The 21,384-nt window shown below is 50.0% G+C and overlaps 1 protein-coding gene across 5 annotated transcripts in view; it reads right to left on the reverse strand.

Moving 5' to 3' along the window:
- KAT7 (lysine acetyltransferase 7) overlaps positions 1 to 19,006 on the reverse strand; it is a 101,694-nt gene extending 82,688 nt beyond the window's left edge. The window contains exons 1-8 of one of the 5 annotated variants that reach the window (XM_075350223.1): positions 18,870 to 19,006; positions 16,749 to 16,896; positions 12,245 to 12,421; positions 11,830 to 12,069; positions 10,982 to 11,064; positions 10,711 to 10,800; positions 10,301 to 10,399; positions 10,107 to 10,217 (exon numbers count right to left, since the gene is read on the reverse strand). In XM_075350223.1, the coding sequence (XP_075206338.1) occupies positions 10,107 to 10,217; positions 10,301 to 10,399; positions 10,711 to 10,800; positions 10,982 to 11,064; positions 11,830 to 12,069; positions 12,245 to 12,421; positions 16,749 to 16,896; positions 18,870 to 18,884 (963 nt within the window). In that variant the 5' untranslated portion in view covers positions 18,885 to 19,006. Of the gene's footprint in view, positions 1 to 10,106; positions 10,218 to 10,300; positions 10,400 to 10,710; positions 10,819 to 10,981; positions 11,065 to 11,829; positions 12,070 to 12,244; positions 12,422 to 16,748; positions 16,909 to 18,869 lie in introns of all 5 variants that reach the window. The other 4 variants (XM_075350222.1, XM_075350224.1, XM_075350226.1 and 1 more) reach the window with 4 other exon arrangements.
- Between the last annotated feature and the right edge of the window lie 2,378 nt (positions 19,007 to 21,384).

A 21,384-nucleotide genomic window follows, 5' to 3' on the forward strand; every position in this document is an offset into this window, starting at 1 on the left:
CCCATCGGCGACAGATTTCCTGAAACACGTCCGGGTGAAGGGACCACTCCCCTGCGTCCATGCCCTGGCGACTGAGGAAGTCTGCTTCCCAATTTTCTACGCCTGGGATGTGAACCGCGGATATGGTGGATGCTGTGTCCTCCACCCACATTAGAATGCGCCGGACTTCTTGGAATGCTTGCCGACTGCGCGTCCCTCCTTGGTGGTTGATGTATGCCACCGCTGTGGAGTTGTCCGACTGGATTCGGATCTGCTTTCCTTCCAGCCACTGTTGGAAGGCCAGTAGGGCAAGATACACTGCCCTGATTTCCAGAACATTGATCTGAAGGGTGGACTCCTGCGGAGTCCACGTCCCCTGGGCCCTGTGGTGGAGAAACACTGCTCCCCACCCTGACAGACTCGCATCTGTCGTGACCACTGCCCAGGATGGGGGCAGGAAGGATCTTCCCTGAGACAATGAGGTGGGAAGGAGCCACCATTGTAGAGAGTCCTTGGCCGTCTGGGAAAGAGAGACTTTCCTGTCCAGGGACGTTGACTTCCCGTCCCATTGGCGGAGAATGTCCCATTGAAGTGGGCGCAGATGGAACTGCGCAAAGGGAACTGCTTCCATGGCTGCCACCATCTTCCCGAGGAAGTGCATGAGGCGCCGTAAGGGGTGCGACTGGCCTTGAAGGAGGGATTGCACCCCTGTCTGTAGGGACCGCTGCTTGTTCAGCGGAAGCTTCACTCTCGCTGCTCGAGTATGAAACTCCATGCCAAGATACGTTAGCGACTGTGACGGTGACAGATTCGACTTTGGAAAGTTGATGATCCATCCGAACGTCTGTAGAGTCTCCAGCGTAGCATGTAGACTGAGTTGGCATGCCTCTTGAGAGGGTGCCTTGACAAGTAGATCGTCTAGGTAAGGGATCACCGAGTGTCCCTGAGAGTGCAAGACTGCTACCACCGCCGCCATGACCTTGGTGAAGACCCGGGGGGCTGTCGCCAGACCGAATGGCAGAGCTACGAACTGAAGATGGTCGTTTCCTATCACAAAACGTAGAAAACGTTGATGTTCTGTAGCAATTGGCACGTGGAGATAAGCATCTTTGATGTCTATTGAGGCAAGGAAGTCTCCTTGAGACATTGAGGCAACGACAGAGCGGAGGGTTTCCATCCGGAACCGTCTGGCGTGCACATGTTTGTTGAGCAGCTTTAGATCCAGAACAGGACGGAACGAGCCGTCCTTTTTTGGAACCACAAAGAGATTGGAGTAAAACCCTCGCCCTTGTTCCTGAGGCGGTACAGGAACCACTACTCCTTCCGCTCTTAGGGAGTCCGCCGCCTGCAGCAGGGCATCTGCTCGGTCTGGATGTGGGGAGGTTCTGAAGAACCGAGCTGGAGGACGAGAACTGAACTCGATTCTGTACCCGCGAGACAAAATGTTTGTCACCCACCGGTCTTTGACCTGTGACATCCAAATGTCGGAAAAGCGGGAGAGCCTGCCCCCGACCGGAGATGCGGAGGGGGGGGGGCTGGAAGTCATGAGGTAGCCGCTTTGGAAGCGGTTCCTCCATTTGCTTTCTTGGGGCGTGCGTGAGCCCGCCAGGAATCTGAGACTCTTTGCGTCCTCTGAGTCCCTTTGGACGAGGAGAATTGTGTCTTGCCCGAACCTCGAAAGGACTGAAACCTCTGCTGCCATTTTTTCTGCTGAGGTTTGCTTGATCTGGGCTGGGGTAAGGAAGAGTCTTTACCCTTGGACTGTTTAATGATGTCAGCCAATGGCTCGCCAAACAGTCTATCTCTAGATAAAGGCAAGCTGGTTAAACATTTTTTGGAACCAGCATCTGCTTTCCAGTCCTTTAACCACAAGGCTCTGCGCAAAACTACCGAATTGGCGGACGCCATTGAGGTGCAGCTGGTAGATTCTAGGACCGCATTGATAGCGTAAGACGCAAACGCAGACATCTGCGAGGTAAGGGACGCCACTTGCGGCACCGCTGGATGTATGATAGCATCCACTTTTGCTAAACCAGCTGAAATAGCCTGGAGAGCCCATACGGCTGCGAATGCTGGAGCAAACGACGCGCCGATAGCTTCATAGACAGATTTTAACCAAAGGTCCATCTGTCTGTCATTGGCATCCTTAAGTGAAGCGCCATCCGCCACTGCAACTATGGATCTAGCTGCAAGTTTGGAAATCGGGGGGTCTACTTTTGGACACTGGGTCCAGCGCTTGACCACATCAGGGGGGAAAGGAAAACGTGTATCCTTAGAACGTTTAGAGAAACGCCTTTCTGGATGAGCGTCGTGTTTCTGGATTGACTCTCTGAAGTCAGAGTGATCCAAGAAAGCACTCAATTTACGCTTGGGATAGAGGAAACGAAACTTCTCCTGCTCTGCAGCTGCCTCCTCTGCAGAAGGAGCTGGGGGAGAAATATCCAACAGTCTATTGATGGCTGAGATAAGCTCGTTTACCATGGCGTCCCCATCCGGGGTATCCAGATTGAGAGGGGTTCCAGGATAAGACTCCTGATCACTCTCTTCAGACGCATCACAGGGCGACTGATTGCGCTGAGACCCTGAGCAGTGTGATGACGTTGAGGGTCTTTCCCAGCGAGCTCGCTTAGGGTGGCTGGGGCTATCATCTGAGTCATAATACTCAGCCTGGGAAGCCGGGGACCCCCTTGCAGTCTGGATTAATTCCAACTGAGGGGGGATTAGAGGACAGAGACCTCGCCGTGTCCATAGACTGAGCCCCAGTCATGGATTGCAAAGTTTCAAGGATTTTTGCCATAGTCACAGACATTCCATCAGCAAAAACTGCAAAGTCTGTCCCTGACACCGGGGCAGGACTTACAAGCGTCTCAGCCTGGGTCACTACCCCTCCGGACTCCGGCTGGCGAAGCAGCACCGGATCTGAGCATTGCACACAATGGGGGTCTTTGGAACCTGCTGGTAGAGCAGCCCCACATGCAGCACACGCAGTGTACACAGCCCTAGCCTTGGCAGCCTTGCGTTTTGTGGATGACATGTTGCTGCTTCCTCAGAGCGATCTGGGGTATCCAGCCAGGAAGCGACCTCACAGTGCAAGAAATAAATAAATATATATATCTGGTGACACAGTACACCAATACACACTGAGGCACTAGAGGGGCCAGCTGAAATGCCGCTTACCGCCCGCTTAAGAGCGGGTGTGTGGTCGCCAAAAGCCCCCTAGTCCAGGTCTCCCAGAGCCTTGCGTCCTTCCTCCAGCCAGACTGCATGTAATGGCTGCCGGCGTCCTGGGAGAGGAGGGGGGGCGGGCCCTGGGCGTTCCTGACTAAGAGCGGGAAGCCTGCTTCCCTCTGTGCCTAGTGAGAGGGCTGGAGCATGTAAATCAGGCTCCAGCCCTCGTCGCTGCTGCGAAACAGCGTCTCTCCCCTACCCTGATTGACAGGGTGGGGGCGGGAACGAAGCGGAGCTAGGCCGCAAAAGCCGGGGACTGGATTTATAAACGCCGCCGCCGTAAAAGCGCGGTCGGCGTGTCCCCGGCGCACTACAAGTCACAGCAGCGCCGCCGGTCCAGTGGGGGTCGGCGCTGCGTTCCCACAACACAAAAGTCCCCCAGTAAACTGCAGGAACACCAACTCAATCGTTACGGTCCCCGGCGCACTACAACACCCAGCCAGCCCGGAGTGTGTCTGTGCCTGCCGGGGACACAGAGTACCTGTATGATGCAGGGCCTTGTCCCTGATTGTACTCCTGCTCCGTATCCATCAGGTGCTATGGGTCTGTGGATGGAGCCCGGCGTCAGAGCTTAGAGGCCGGCAGGATCCCACTTCCACAGAGCCCTACAAGGGGATGTGGAAGGAAAACAGCATGTGGGGCTCCAGCCCCTGTACCAGCAATAGGTACCTCAACCTTACAACACCATCCACGGGTGAGAAGGGAGCATGCTGGGGGCCCTATATGGGCCCTCTTTTCTTCCATCCGAAATAGTCAGCAGCTACTGCTGACTAAAATCTGTGGAGCCATGCGTGGATGTCTGACCTCCTTCGCACAAAGCTTGAAAACTGGAGAACCCGTGATACCACGGGGGGGTATAGCCAGAAGGGGAGGGGCCTTGCACTTTTTAGTGTAGTGCTTTGTGTGGCCTCCGGAGGGCAGTAGCTATACCCCAATCGTCTGGGTCTCCCAATAGAGCGCTGAAGAAAAGAGAGGTGCACCGCCTAAGAACAGCGGTGCGAGACACATAGATCCGGAGCGCCCGCACCAGATCCAGAGTATGCAACGCCCTTTCAAAGCGATGAACAGGAGCCGGACAAAAGGAAGGCAGGGAAAATGCCCCGGTTAAGGTGGAAACAGCAACCACCTTAGGGAGAAAGTCCGGAGTCGGACGGAGAACCACCTTGTCTTGATGAAGGGAGGACTCCGAAGAGAGTGCAGCCAAAACAGAGACTCTCTTGAGGGAGGTTATGGCCACTAGAAAGACCACTTTCTGTGAAAGACTAAACAAAGAAACCTCCCTAAGAGGCTCAAAGGGGGGTTTCCGGAAGCAGTGAGGACCGAATTAAGGTCCCAGGGCTCCAAGGGCCGCCGGTAAGGCGGAATGATGTGAGATGCGCCCTGCATGAAGGAGCGCACCTGGGCCAGCCGGGCGATACGCCGCTGGCACAACACTGACAGAGCCGAGACCTGTCCCTTAAGGGAATTGAGGGATAGTCCTAGCTGCAGACCGGACTGTAGAAGGGACAGGAGGGTCGGCAAGGCCAAAAGGCCAAAGGATACTTCCGAGCTCGAGTCACAGTGGAGATGACTTCAGGAGGGATACCAGAAGTCGTCAAGATCCATGACTCAAACGCCACGCCGTCAATCTGAGAGCCGCAGGTTCTGGCGGAAGGACGGACTTCGTGAGAGAAGGTCTGGACAGTCCGGGAGATGCTATGGCACCTCTACGGACAGACGGAGCAGGTCAGGGTACCAAGCTTGCCTGGGTCAGTCTGGAGTAATGAGAATAACCCGACGGCCCTCCTTTCTGATCTTGCGCAGGACTCTGGGCAAGAACTAGAGGGTGAAACACGTAAGACAGACGAAGCTGGAACCAAACTTGAACCAGTGCGTCTGCCGCAAAAACCTGAGGATCGTGGAGCCACGGTTTGACGGCTGAGACAATCTGCCTCCCAGTTTTCCACGTCTGGGATGTGGGCTGCGGATATGGTGGACTAGGAGTCCTCCGTCCACTGAAGAATGCGATGAACCTCCAACATTGCCAGGCGGCTGAGTGTCCCGCCCTAGAGGTTGATGTAGGCAAACGCTGTAGCGTTGTCTGACTGGACTCGAATGTGCCTGGCCGCCAACAGATGGTGAAAGGCTTAGAGAGCTAGAGACACAGCTCTGATTTCCAGCACATTGATCCAGAGGGCTGATTCGGACAGAGTCCAAGTGCCCTGCGCTCCATGGTGGAGATATACTGCTCCCCAGCCGGATAGACTAGCATCTTGGTGAGGATCACCCGGGACCGAGCCAGGAAGGAGCGTCCCTGAGACAGAGGGGGACGAAGCCATCACTGAAACGAGCCCCTGGTCTGTGGCGAAGCCACCGCCCCGTGGAAGGAGGAAGTCCGCTTGTTCCAACAGCGGAAAATATCCAGCCGCAGAGGACGCAGATGGAACTGGGAAAGGGAATCGCTTCCATTGACACCACCATCTGATCCAGCACCTGAATTAGGTGCCTGATGGAACGACGTCGACCGCCAGCGGAGGGACTGCTGTTTGACTAAGGGCAGCTTCACAAGTGCCGACAGAGTCTCGAATTGCATCCCTGGGTATGTGAACTTCTGGGTCGAAGTCAGAGTGGACTTGGACAGAATGACAAACCACCCGAATTGGTTAGAGTGGCGAGAGTGAGCGAGGCACTCCGCTAACAGTCTGCACTGGATGAAGCCCAGACTAGAAGGCTGTCCAGGACAAAAGGATCACTGCCAACCCCTAGAGGTGCAGGACCGCAATCACAGCTGCCCCGACCTTGAGAATACTCGAGGGGCCGTGGCTAACCCCAAGGGAAGAGCCACGAATTGGACCACTCTGATTGCAAAACGTAGCCAACGCTGGTGTGAAACTGCGATTGGCACATGCAGATAGGCATCTCTGATGTCGATGGATGCTAGGGAATCTCCTTGGGTCATTGATTGATCGCAGAGACTCTATGCGAAACTGCCGCACCTGAACATGCTTGAGAAGCTTGAGATCCAGGTCGGAAGGCACCGCCCTCCTCGGGTACTAGGAATAGATTTAAGCAGAAATCTCAGAACCGTTCCCAGTCGGGAACCGGTACAATTACTCCAGTGGCCTGCAAGAATGCCACAGCCTGTGAGAAGGCGGCGGCCTTGGAGCAGGGGGGAGTTGACAGAAAAAATCTGTTTGGCGGGCTGGATAGAATTCTATCCTGTAGCCGTGGGAGATGGTATCTCGCACCCACTGATCGGAGACGTGTTAAAACCATACGTCGCCAAAGTGGGAGAGCCTGCCACCGACCAAGGACGTTGCTGGCGTGGCCAGATAGCCAGGAGGAGGCTGACTTAGTGGCAGCATCTCCTGCGGTCTTCTCGTGCGCCATTTGGGTTTACGATCCTTGGCTGAGCCAGTGGACGAGGCCGAGGGCTTAGAGAACGATCAGATGGAGGAACAAAAAGAACGAAACCTCGACTGATTCCTGCCCTGGACAGGTTTCCTGGTTTAGGTTTGTGGCATGGAAGAAACTCTTCCCGCCAAGAGCTTCCTTAATAATTTCATCCAGTTGTTCCCGAATAGTCTGGTCCCAGCAAAAGGGAGCCCAGCAAGGAACTTCTTTAGAAGCATCCGCCTTCCACTTCCGAAGCCACAGGAGCCTGCGGATAGCGAGGAAATTAGCCGAGGCCACCGCAGTGCGGTGAGAGTCTCCAGCATGGCAGACATGGCATAGGATGAAAAGACTGAAGTCTGGAAGTTAAGGCAACCATTTCGGGCAAAGAGTCCCTGTGAGGGAATGCATCTCCTCTAGAGAAGCAGTGATGGCTTTGAAAGCCGCACTGCTGCAAAAGCTGGGGAGAACGAGGCCCCTGCCGCCTCCATACAGATTTGGCCAGAAGGACAACCTGGCGGACAGCAAAGCCGTAAGTGAGGAGCCATCAGCCACTGATACAACGTCCGGGCTGAGAGTCTAAACACCGGAGGGACCACCTTTGGTGAATGAGCCCACTCCTTGACCACCTCTGGTGGAAGGGGAAAACTGTCATCAGAACCACGCTTTGGGAAGCGTTTGCCAGACCAGACCCTGGGCTTGGTCACAGTGGCCTGAAAACTGGAGTGGTTAAGGAACACACTCCTTGTTCTCTTAGGCAAGGTAAACTGGTGCCTTTTTGCCAGAGAGGGTTGCTCCTCTGATACTGGCGGATTGAGGTCCAGTACAGAATTAATGTACAGTGGGATCCTTAGAGAGGTGCCGTCAGCCACTGATACAACTATCCGGGCTGAAATACTAGACACCGGAGGGACCACCCTTGGTGAATGAGCGCACTACTTGACCACCTCTGGTGGAAGGGGGAAACAGTCATCAGAACCACGCTTTGGGAGCGTCTGTCAGGACAGGCTCTGGGCTTGGTCACCGTGGGCTGAAAAACTGGAGTGGTTAAGGAACACACTCCTTGTTCTCTTTAAGGTATACTGATGCCTTTCTACCAGAGGGGGATACTCCCCTGATACAGGCGGATTGAGGTCCAGTACAAATATAATGGACGCAATCAAATCATTAGCATCTGCATCACCTTCGGACAGATCAATGGTACATTAAGTAGCATCTGAGCCCCCAGTAAAGACATCCTCCTCGTCCAGTGAGTCAGCTCGTGAATCAGAGCTGCGGGACGGGGAAGGACAGGGGACCCTGCGTCTCCATTTTAGGAGGACGGGGTCTGAGACCAGATGAAGAGTCCTCTGAGAGCTTTGCTGAGCGAGCCGTAGCAGCAGAAGCGCCCTGAGAAGGGGGCTAATGCATGCTCAGCACCACCGGAGCAGCTGGAGGGACCACTGACGACCCTCCAGGCTGAGGGACCACTGTGTTTATGTGCTCAGTACAGGCAGTACGAGTCTACATGCAGTGCATATTAAGAACAGCCTTGCAGCCTTGCTCTGATGTGAGACATGCTGCAGAAGTGGGGGCTCTGTGAGGGAATGCATCTCCAGAATGACCCCCAGCAGAGTATATAAACAGAGAATATAAGCAGCTGCACAACTGGAGGTTGTGGCTTGCCAGACCGTTTAACATACATTTCTGTGCCCTCCAGTCCCCCAGCCCAGGCCCCCATTTGTCACAATGTGGTATCTCTGTGCCTATGCAGACATTGAGAACGCTGAGAAAATGGCGACCGGAGCGAGGAGAGGGGGCGGGGCCTACTCTGAGAGCGGGCAAATGAGGTATACAGGGGAGGGAATCTTTCCTCAGTGAGGAGTGTCCGTTCCCTGTGCTGAACAGCCGCTGGGCGGAGCCGCACTGTCCCACTGCATGACTAACATGCAGGGGCAGTGAAACCGAAACTAGGCCTCAGGCGAAGCCGGGGCCTAGATTTAAACATGCGGCCAGCGTGCAGGCACCATCGGCGCGGTTCTCCAGTTAAAACTGGAGAACCGGCCGGAAATGTTACCACAGTCATATAACACACTCCCCCCAATAAATAAAGTACAAGGGACCCCTGGAAAGACCACATTCTGTGGTAAAAACGTCTCAATACTTAGCTTTTGAGACGCAGGGCCCAGGTCCCTGGGGGGGGTTAAACGCTCCGTCCGGCAGGATCCTGAAAAAGGGCTGCGGATGGAGACCGGTCTCCTGCAAAGCAGTGAGAACCGTGATGGCTCCCACTTCAAGCCAGAGCCCCAGGGAATGGTGAAGGAGCGCGGCATGTGAAGGCACCAGCCCTGTAAAATCAACCTTAACAGCACCGCCGACACAGTGGGGTGAGAAGGGACATGCCGGGAGTCCAGATTGGACCCGCTTTTCTTCCAAATCTTTGAAATCCAAAAAATCAAAAATCAAAGAATGCATGTGTGTGACCTCCTGAACACAAAGCATTGAAACTGGCTAGGACTGGCTACCAGGGGGTGTATATGGTAGGAGGGAGGAGCTACACGTTTGAGTGTAGTACTTTGTGTGTCCTCCGGAGGCAGAAGCTATACACCCCATGGTCTGGGTCTCCCATAAGGAACGATGAAGAAAAAAAAAAAAAAAAATTTTTTTTCTTTATTTGGGGTGAAAACTTTTCCAACTTAATTTTTGTGCCCTTAACCCCTTAATCACAGGGCAATTTTTTTTATTTTCTCCTCCCCCTCTTCTGAGAGCCATATGCTTTTTATTTATCCATTAATATTGCCATTTGGTGGCTTATTTTTTGCACGACAAGAACACCATTCATTTTACCATATCGTGTACTGGATAACGGTAGAAAAATTCCAATTGTGTAGAAATCGTGAAAAAAGTGACATTATTCAGAATTGAATAGACAATTACAGTACAGTGATTGTTGTTGTGGGGATAGGGGCAGCAGAAACCGCCCTCCCCCTCCCGGCGAGGAATACAGGTATCTTTACTCTATTACAGTGTCTGAAGAAACTGTGACCGGCGATTCCCGTGACAGAACCGTGGGAACTGCCTTCCTGATCGTGACATAGTTATGTCAAGAGTCATGAAGAGGTTAGAATAGCCACTAGAAGAGGAAAAAAAAAAAAAAAAAAAAAGTGTGTGAAGGAGACATTAGGATCTGCTCACACAGTGTCTTATAGCAGAAGACACTTCAGACCGCCAGTGTATTTCTTGAAGCGCCTTCTTTGTAGTCTTCTTCATCATTTGTGCAGTGGCTTTTTATTTAATACATAACAAGCCACCTGAAGAGTGGTCAGGTCGCTTCTTTTAATTGCTTCACGATTTTCAAAACCTCAAGTCGGTACAAGAAGTGAAAGAAGATGGAACATGTGCAGCACAGCAAGTTGTTTTGTTATTGCTGTGCAGACGGTCATTATTTTTAATGTTTACTGATCACTTTTTCAGGCAGAAGCCACCTGAAAAAGAAGCCGTGTGCACATACCCTTAGTATTACAGTCATGTTGCCTCAAATTCCTTACCAAATCCTCAGATGCCCTGGCCTGAGCCCTTCGGAAAAGCTCAAGGTCATACTCGCTGGTAAGGTTCTCCAGCAGCGGCTCCCTGGTGTTGCCATATGTCTGTCTATGCTCCTGTGAGTACAGATGCACTGGATTAGACTAGATAGCGGGTTTTTATGTATAAGTTGCACACTTTTTCAGTTTTCTAGCATTACCATATACTTCTCCTTCTGTTCTTTGGTTAAGCCAGAATTGCGTTTCTTCCTCATTTCGGTGACTTTCTCTTTATAACGTAGCTGACGTTCCGTGGGCGCCTGTAAAGATAAGATAACCATCAGCTTCATGTGTAACACAACCACACAATAGAATAGTCTAGAAATACGGAGAATGACTAGAAAACGTTTATACTGAGCGTTAACAGGAGATATAGCTCTACATCTCTCAATATGGTATGGGCACTTAGGTTGGCACTTCGGGATATTTAAGTACAGCACCCATAATCACTTTCTAATATTGGGGATACCTTTGCCATAGTAAAGGCAATGTGCGAGATACAAATGGCATCTCTTGCATAAGGGCCGAGTACCATCATGCCTAGAAATTATTTTTAAAAAAAAATGTGTACCTGGTGCCGTGTAGCATGCCTGTTATTTTCATCCTGCCTGTGGGACAGCATTCTGTCTTCTACCTGTTTGTCACGACTCTGTCCTCTTACCTGAAATTCATCACAATTCTGTAAATGTAAGCAATCATGGATGGGTCAGGTCAGCCTTCTTTAGGAAAACACACACACACACACACACACAAAAAGAAAAGAATAAAAAAAAAAAAAAACAAACAACTCGCCCCTTCACAGAGCTGTGAGTAATGGGGTGTTGAAGAAAATAAAGGGTTACCTTGCACTCATCCGCAGAGAGATTGTGGTATAGCGGACAGCCGGAGATTGAAAAGTGCCTCTCGTGTTTTCCAGTGAGGTGTCCTGAAATACAAAGCAGACAGTACACAATGCATAAAGCCTGGAGTGCAGCACATCTATAGCCTCCCAGAGATATAGCCAAGCCTCCACTAACGGCACCATTACACAAGATGCACTGCAAGGCTGCCAAACCCGCTGATTTTACAATGACTGGGTGACCATCTGGTGTGTGTGTAGTGGATAGAGATACACACACACACACACACACACACACACACACCTTCCTGGAAACGCCAATGTATAGCCACAGAACAAAGTCCAAACTGACCTGTATGGGTGAGCATGTGCTCCATGGATGCATTTACAATATGGGTCTCATTTTAAATGGGTTGTCCGGTCTAAAATCATAAGTCTGTAGTCAATTGATGTATCACTATGCGACTGCATATTTATGAATCCTCCGAGAGCACAACTTTGCCAGTTTCTGAGCTGTGACCGCAACAGTGCGATATGCTTGTTCCTGGCCAAAACCCGACTAGCGGGTGTGGCCTCACTCAAGAGAAGTGTATTGGACAAGGCCACGCCCACAAGACAGCCACACCTTCTAGCTGGACACGCCCACTTCATACATTTGTGTTGAGGTGGGTTCTGGACGGGAGCCAGCATATCGCACAATTGCAGTCACGTGACCACCTTTCCCGGCTTAGACACCGGCGAATCCTCGAAGTGCATAGTGCATGCACTGGGAGGATTCAGACGTCTGCAGTCAGAGTGACTGCAGGCTAATTTTACTCCGGACAACTCCTTTAAACAGACAAGACTCCTTACCTAGCGAGTTGCAGCCGGGCGTCGGACACTTCATATTGAAGTTGTAGCTTTCGTGGAACCGTCTTCGTTTGGGTCTGTGTGACAGGTCACTGCCGGAGTCCTTCATGGACAAGTCCTTTGCAATGCTCTCATCGTGAGATACGTTGGGGCTTGAAATGTCTATGTCAGATTCTGATGAGGGTGCATTTCCAGTAGGTGTGCGAGGTGGGGATTCGTCGTGATCCCCGGTGTTTTTAGCATCTGCGACAAACGGAATAAATAGTTTACCACCATCCAAAACAATTGCATTTGGCAGAAAGCACACAGAGGAGTCTACTCTACAGGGTCACAGCTAAACAGACAGCCAGCGTGCATCTACTATGACATGAGAGAGAGCGCGTCCGGCAGTAGTGGAAGCTCGGCTGCACCCCCGTACCTCTGTCACAAAAGTCCACCGCCTGCTCGGTTTCCGATCCCGATGAGCGGGTCTGTCGGAGCGGGTATTTTTTCGGAGTCACGGGGGTGGGCTGCTGCTGGCTGCGGGTCACCCTCCGAGTGGAGTAGGCCGGCTCCTCTGCACCAAACGATTGCAGATTGCCAACCGGACTGGAATCTGGTTTAATACAAACCACAATTTCACTAGCCGACACGGTCAACCATGAAGTGACCTGCCCTGTGATTACAGCTTCCTAACCATGGCTACATGGCAAAAGGAAACAAAACCATCTTTACCCTGAATAAAACAGGAGGAAGAATGGGGCCATGTCCAGAGATGGGCAACTTCTAGCCACAAGCCTCAAAGTGAAGGCAGCCATTCATGGTGTACAGTGACTATCAGGCTGAACATTGCCCATGCCTGGCCTAATTACTAAAAATCAAGAGCAATGCCATGAGATGCACACAGGACCAGCTCTAGTAACACTGAAGAAGGTGACGCCACTAAACATGTGCATTCTGGGGGACATTTATCAAAATTGGTCCAATAAAGTAGTAACCCATAAAGCATTTCTCATCACAAATTTGGGAAAAATAACTGCAGCAATCTGATTGGTTGCTACAAACAACTGCTTCACTTTCCCTTCTGCACTAGCTTTGCCCAATGTTGCCCAAGGGTTAGATGACTCCTGTCAGATCATGGCTAGCCATCAAACACCTGGCAGGGCTTTAGTAACGGAAGTCATCGTCCAGCCCACCTTCAATTACGGAAATGATGGCAGAAACGCGTCTGACAAAGTAGTATCAAAAGACTTGGTCCATGCAGTGCTCCTAATTGCCAAACTCTGTAGATAGATGCAGACTAGAGTGGTGGCATATTAGGATGCCAGAAATGTCTAATGTATGGAGTTGGTAGAACCTGCCCTCTGTTATACCAAAGGAGAAAGTCGTGCCCATGCACATTCATACAGCAATAGTAAAGCGTATTTTCAAGGGGTCGTCCCATTAACAGCATATATCACTTAGCCACAGATGGAGTATAAATATGTATACATGTGTGATAAATGTGTGATCATTAGTGGTCCAGCTGCTGTGACCACCACCCTAAAGTCCAGTGTGTGAACAAAGCAGCAATGGCCACTGCTCCAGCTATGGTCTGTAGTATTGGTGGTCGCACGTGCTTACTGCTGCTCCATTTACATGGGAGGCATGCCACATCTGGGGAAGGGGGGGGTGTGAAATCAGTGGGGGTCTCACTTATCCTGTGGACAGAGAAGTGTTTTAAGCGCTATTCATTTTGGTTTTGTATTATTTCCATGCTCCAGTGATGTTGCTAATGTAATATCCCTGCACCTAGCATTATACTCAGCATCTGCCGCGTTCAGCTGTTCCTGGCACCGCTCCAGTCCCATGCCACCATCATGTAACAGCAACTTCTGACTAATCAAAAGTCAGAGGTTATAGTCACAAGTTCTCAATGAAAGTATGAGAGCTTTGCTTTGGCTCCTATAGACTTGCATTGAATTGTGACTTCCAGATCATGCCAGCAAATACTGGAGCAATTCCACAACCTGTTGGAAACCGCGTCAGTTAGTGAATAGCAAAGTGCAGGGACATTACATAAACAGCAGCGCCCCAGCACTACAAGAATAATATAAATAAAAAAAAAAAAAAAAAAAAAAAAAAAAACACAGCCTCTGGTGTGGTACAACCAGGGTTCGGTTTCCATTTTAATATCACCACGAGACAAAGTAGAGAGGATGTACAGAATTTGTGCACATTTAGTAGCGTCACCTTCAATATACAGAGGTCATCATCACCAATCACTGCAGATCTGGTCTGAACACAGCCGCTGCCTGTACATCTAATACACAGCTTCCCTACCTGACCTCAGTATATGGGCCTGAACCATGTTAGAGCAAAAACTGGAAGTAAAAAGAGCAGCAAGTAAGGAATCGGAAGCAAAGATTGTGACATGCACCAAAGAGAGATGTATTTACCAGTGTAACATTAGGGATGTCAGATGTGTTCCCATCCCCACAGACCAGGCAGGGATACAAGTACCAGCTCACCACAGCTTGTGTCCCGAGAAGCAAGACGTGTTATATACTACACAGAGATTGCAGGAGGCAAGGAGAGCAATGATCGGAAAATGCCCATCATATGTGCGAGCACTACGAGGTCTATCTGTCCAGGTACCTATGAGGCAGCACAGTCATCCGTGCATACATATGATATCTGAATGGGGGACAGTTCAATGCAGAACCTCTTGGTATTCCTAAAGACTGTGCACAGACATTGTTCCTCTAAGAATAAAGTCAGGGAAGACTTGTCAATATGACCCAATCAGGACGTGGCTTTCATTTTCTAAAGAGGCTCTGAAAAGTGAAAGGCTGGATCCAAGTAGTTGCTATTGCTAACTACTCCATTTTTTCTGCTTTGCATTAGCTTTTCTCCCCCATGGTTTCCTGATGCTATACATAAAAAGAAATAAAGGTCACTGACAAGAGATCCTGCAGAGCACCTGACCTACACCATATAATATCCGTCATTTACTCCATAAAGAACAATGTAATAGTATTACCCATAGAAGACTGCTAAGAAATACTCCCTGCGTTCAGATGTACCGTCTGTCAGAGATCACGTGATCTATAACCTGATGGGGACCACCATTACCCTGCTAGCATTCACCAATGAGACCCTCAACACCGTGACAATCTAATAGGTTCTGATTCAGACCCATACAATGTGATGCAATATTAAGGCACAGATAGCACCTTAACCCTATACTGTGCCTGGCAGGTCACATTCAATCTGACCTGTACTGGTGCCATCACATACTGACAAAGTGAGGAAATATGATACTGGTTGGATATAAAGAGGGGAAATAGAAAGGAGACGCACACATCTGACCAGGGGTATGGGGGGAGCAGTTATGGGAGCGGCTGTGCCATGCAAACCATTCATGTGTGTACAATACATCCACATGACAAGGAAAGGTTGCCACGTTTGCTTGAAGCCAGGTAAAGGCCTGTGATGGCTCAGTTGATGCTTTAGTTTTCCTATATCATTTCTAGACTGATTACCAGAACAATTATTCATGTTCAGGGACATTATTTGAGTTTCAATTTCTAAACATTTTCAAGATCTCTGCTTGCTGTCAAGGAAAACAGACAGCCGCTGTTTACATCAAGTCACGTCTCACTGACAGAGGCCAAGTCGCACCAATCAGGTCTCAGATCCTTCCCAGGGTACCATATCCGCTCAGCCAATCCAAGAATACACACCGCTGACTGCGAAACAAAAAGCACCAATCAGATCTCAGATCCTTCCCAGGGTACCATGTCCACTCAGCCAATCCAAGAATACACACCGCTGACTGTGAAACAAAAAGCACCAATCAGCTCTCAGATCCTTCCCAGGGTACCATGTCCGCTCAGCCAATCCAAGAATACACACCGCTGACTGTGAAACAAAAAGCACCAATCAGCTCTCAGATCCTTCCCAGGGTACCATGTCCGCTCAGCCAATCCAAGAATACACACCGCTGACTGTGAAACAAAAAGCACCAATCAGCTCTCAGATCCTTCCCAGGGTACCATGTCCGCTCAGCCAATCCAAGAATACACACCGCTGACTGTGAAACAAAAAGCACCAATCAGCTCTCAGATCCTTCCCAGGGTACCATGTCCGCTCAGCCAATCCAAGAATACACACCGCTGGCTCCAATCATCCTGGTGTTTGTTGGACACGATCACTCAGGTTTTATGGGTGTGAAATAAAATGTTGTTTGTGCTCGGCGTCAGTGAATGGATCTTGGACAGAAATTGAAACTCAGACCGTCCTATTATATACATAATTCTATTGACTAATATTGTACCAGAATCTGTAGAGACCCAGCATCATTTATTTGGTGCTTCCTTGCCCCAAGCAAAAACAGGCATACTAGGAGTTATAGCAGAAGCGAGAGGCTGATAAAATGAAGAGATAGTGAAAAGAGCAGCATTAAAGTTACCGAGGCACTTTTATAGCTGAGGTTCATCATCTAGGACGGAACTAATAAAAATCAATGGAGCAGCTATAACCGCGGGCGCTCAGCAAATCTACTAATGAACGCTGGTAATACCGAGTGCACTTATATAACACATTCAGCTACAATTCCTATCCGCTCAGGTATACGGCTACAATCTAATACTGCAGGGTCAGGATCGTGGAGAATAAGCACAAATCATGAAATCCCCTCCAAGCTAACTCATTAGTTGGACTTTAGCAGCCATGCACCTCTGCTCTGTAACCAAGAAAGATTAAAAAAAAATAAAGGTTAGAAATCAGAACAAAAACCGTGATTGCAATGAAACATCTGAAGAGAGCCATAACAAGGTTACCAAGTCCAGAAAGCCTTCCTGGGCCGTCACCAGTGCTCGGTGCAGTGAGCTCTGGTACTCCAGCACCAGCTGGGGCTCATCGATGAGGGTCAGTAAGCAGGCGCAGTGTGGGGCACGTACCTTGTGAGCTCTGGCTGAGCCTCGCCGTGGATCGGGTGATACGAGCAGGCCCTCGGGAGTTGGCGTCACTTTCAGAACTGTCTGTGTGCTCCATGTCTGTAGAGAAATCGGAATCTTCTGTCCCATCCGAACTGCTTCCAGCATTCCTCTATGGAACAGGCTGTGATTAGGATTGCCAGTCATACTGCTCAATGATGTGAGCGGCCCATACAAGGTATATATACGGCAGCGAGACTAACGGCCAGGAACACAGAGATGAGAAAATGGGGGAGGGGCAGAGAACGCAGATTTAAGTGGATAAAAAGCCGATGGCATCACTACCAAGACTAGTGCACTGTGCCACTTCCAGAACAGCCACAGCCTTTACAGGAAAACTGTCAGCCTTTTCATGGGGGGGGGGGGGGGGGGGGGTCACCCAAAAAGGCTGAAAGATTCCATCGGCTATCACAGTGGTATGTGGCTGATCTGATGAGTACTGCCATTTACCAGGCAGGCGCCGTGAGAGACTTTTCTTTACATCACGTGCGCATCAGGCCACAACAATGCTAAGTCGATTTGCACCAACCCTTAGGCTATGTGCGCACACGTGCGCTCTGCACCGCACCTAAAAGGTGCGCTTCAGAACGCAGCTGAAAAGCTCCGTTCTGAAGCGCATGGTGCCGGCAGAGAACGTGCGCTCTGCATGCTGCCTCTCCCTATAGACAGCATGCAGAACGCACGGAAGAAAAGACATGTCACTTCTTAGAACGCAGTGATTCGGGCAGCAGCCGAATCGCTGCGTTCTAATATGCAACGTGCGCACGGCTCCTGCACAATCTCCATAGATTGTGCAGGGGACGCAGGACGCATGCAGTTACACTGCGCTGCAGATCGCAGCGTAATTGCATGTAATACGCACACATGCGCACATAGCCTTAAAGGGAATCTGTCACCAGCATAATGTAGGGTCAGAGATCCTGATGCCAGTGATGTGTTACTTACTGGGCTGCTTAGAATAGTTTTCATAAAATCACTGTTTAATCAGCAGGAGATTATCATTAGAGGACTACTTGGCGTACTGCCAGATATACAGAGATCATGAATATGCTGGACTAACTGCTAGATCTGCAGCAGAGAAAAAATTGATTTTATCAAAATGACAGCAAACAGCTCAGTAAGTGACATAGCTGGAATCAGGGTCTCTGTCTCTACATCATGCTGCTCTCAGATGCGGGAGCAAAAACCTGGTGACAGATTCCCTATAAGGACTCAGCAGTAGTAATTGTGATATGTTGCAGCAGATCAGGCTTTAGGACATTTTACAGTCAAACAAGACAATCCCTTTAAATGGAACAACAGGTGCATTTTCGGTGGATAACTAAGGCAGCGGGGACTCTGATTACAATGTCCAACAAAAAGTCCCTGCCCCGTGTAAGACTTGTCTTACTGTGGGCCCTGTATCCGGGGGCATCCTGCACTGTACAGCCCAGTAACGGGGGCCCCGTGCACTGTACGGCCTGTATCCGGGCACAGACCCTAAGCTCAGCAGCACAGAACAGCTCCAGACCGAGCATGTGACGATCTGATACTGGTTTGTTATGACCACGCCTAAAGAACCAGCTATTGGCTGAAGACTCATCGAGGCGGCTATGGACCAATCAGAATACAGGTGGGTGTGACAAACAGTTGACAAACAGCATAGTCAGCCTATAATAGATTGAGACCCGTCACAACAGCCAATCAGGAAACAGAAGCAACGGGATTTCATGTGATTGGCGCCACAGCGTATCAATGAGCTCAAAACCACACGCGAGGCGCCAGCTATGACTGACAAAGTCTCCAGCCAATAGAAAACCGAATCATTAGTGCGTCACCCAATCAGTGTGCTTCTTCACTGCCTAACACCCAATTAGCAAAGAACATGAGAAAACCTACAGAGGCCTTGTTTTGACTGCATTTCTCACACTGTGGCCTTCACGTCTAAGCCGAGGCCGACAAAACTACAGTCTTGCTGTAACGGACCAGAGCTCGGGTGCTCTCTCACTGCGCTGAGGCTGCCGGCCATAGGGAGCGCTGCCCTTCTCGCATTTTCCATGCTGACGCCTACAACCAAGCCCGAGTCTTACGTCACCTATCCCTTACCTTCCTCCGGGGCATAGCTCGGCCCTCCCTCTCACTGCGACGCTGGGCTCCCGTTTATGCGGTTACCTCAGCACAAGAATCCGTTCGGCGCCGTCTCCGGGTAACGGGAGAGTGGGCGCATGCGCACACACGCCCACCTTTTCGCACATAGCCCCGCCCACGGGATCAGCGTTTAGAGAGCGGCAACTGGGACTCCGCCCTGACCACAAAGGCACGATCGCCGCCTGGTGGCGGCTTGTGCGCAGTGCAGGAACGGTAGGGCGGAACTAACCCTTTCATGTCTGGCACAACATGGGCGTAGAAATTCCACACTATCTTTTCTGATCGCTATTTGTCTTCCTGGTTTGATGGGCAGAAAAGTAGAAAATGAAGGTTTCCATATTTTTTTTTTCCTGTGCTATCCTAACCCTTTCACCCGTGGGTGATTTTTTTTGTTTTTTTTTAATTTTGTGGCATATATCATGTTTCGATCGCCTGTTATTACATTTTTTCCTGTTGTTATGGCGACCAAAAAACTGTCATTTTGGCGTTTTATTTTTTTTCATACTCAGTTTACTGATCAAATGAATTCTAGATATTGATAGATTATTATTTATTATTATAGCGCCATTTATTCAATGGTGCTTTACAAGTGAAAAGAGTATACATAGAAACAAGTACAATAATCATGAACAATACAAGGCACAGACTGGTACAGGAGGAGAGAGGACCCTGCCCACTAAAGGTGATGGGTGAGGATGCAGTAGGTGAGGACAGAGCTGGTTGCGCAGTGGTGTACTGGACTGAGGACTATTGTAGGTTGTAGGCTTGTTGGAAGAGGTGGGTCTTCAGGTTCCTTCTGAAGCTTTCCACGGTAGGGGAGAGTCTGATGTTCTGAGGTAGAGCGTTCCAGAGTATGGGGGAGGCACGGGAGAAATCTTGTACGCGATTGTGGGAAGAGGAGATGAGAGGGGAGTAGAGAAGGAGATCTTGTGAGGATCTGAGGTTGCGTGCAGATAGGTACCGAGAGACCAGGTCACATATATAAGGAGAAGACAGGTTGTGGATGGTTTTGTATGTCATGGTTAGTGTTTTGAACTGGAGTCTTTGGGCAATGGGAAGCCAGTGAAGGGATTGGCAGAGTGGCGAGGCTGGGGAATAGAGGGGGGACAGGTGGATTAGTCGGGCTGCAGAGTTTAGGATAGGTTGGAGGGGTGCAAGAGTGTTGGAAGGGAGGCTACAGAGCAGGAGGTTACAGTAGTCAAGGCGGGAGAGGATGAGGGCATGCACTAGTGTTTTTGCTGATTCTTGGTTAAAAAATGCATAAATCCGGGAGATATTTTTGAGTTGTAGTCTGCATGAGGTGAAGAGGGCTTGGATGTGTGGCTTGCAGGATAGAGCAGAGTCGAGGATTAGTCCGAGGCAACGAGCTTGCGAGACTGGGAAGAGTGAGCAGTCATCAACTTTGATGGATAGGCTTGTTGGGGTGTTGAGAGAGGAGGAAAGACAATGAACTCTGTTTTTTCCATGTTAAGTTTTAGGAAGTGCAAAGAGAAGAATGATGAAATAGCGGTCAGACATTGTGGGATTCTGGTTAGTAGAGAGGTGATGTCAGGTCCAGAGAGGTAGATCTGCATATCTTCAGCTTAGAGGTGATACTGAAAGCCGTGGGACTATGAGCTGTCCCAGGCCGAAGGTGTAAATGGAAAAGAGGATTGGTCAAAGAACTGAGTATTGGGGGACACCGGCAGATAGGGGGCGAGATGAGGAGGTGGTGTGAGAATGGGAGACGCTGAATATCCGGTCTGTTAGGTATGAAGAGATCCAAGAAAGGGTCAAGTCTGTGATGCCCAGACAAGCTTTTCTGAACGCAGGAATGCCAAATATGTGTATTTTTAATTGTTTTCATTGTAATGGATAAAAAGAGGGTAAATTGAGCTTGTTTTTCTTATTTTTTTCATATTTTTAAAACTTTTTTTTATTTTTTTACTGTACTTAAAGGGAACCTGTCACCACTTTTTCGGCCTATAAGCTGTGGCCACCACCAACGGGCTCTTATATACAGCATTCTAACATGCTGTATATAAGAGCCCAGGCCACTGTGAGAACATAAAAAACGCTTTATAATACTTACCTAACGGTCACGTGGTTGGCCATATGGGTGTCTCCATTCTCCGGTGCCAGCGCCGCCTCTTTCTCTAGTCCCTTCCACGACAGCATAGGAGGTTGTCTCTCCACGCCCTAATTGGGACAGGAAGTTCAAGAGGTTTAAAAGGACCCTCCCACCTCCCACAGCCAGTGTCTTTCCTGTCCCCATGGGGCATGGAGAGGTTTTGTTTTTTCTCCTATGCTGTGGTGGCCGGCGAACTACAGTATATATTTTTTTTTTTTTTCTTTTTCCTTCTTCCCCTGTTACCTTAAGCCGGACAGCATCGGTCGGGCCTTCACCGCTCCTCCCTTGCTTTTCCCTCACGCTGTGGGGGACCGCTGCTCCAGCCTTCCGGATCCTCCTGAGGGGTGATGCAGGCTGTTGAGC

Source organism: Anomaloglossus baeobatrachus, chromosome 5, assembly GCF_048569485.1.
Source record: "Anomaloglossus baeobatrachus isolate aAnoBae1 chromosome 5, aAnoBae1.hap1, whole genome shotgun sequence".
Taxonomy (NCBI): domain Eukaryota; kingdom Metazoa; phylum Chordata; class Amphibia; order Anura; family Aromobatidae; genus Anomaloglossus; species Anomaloglossus baeobatrachus.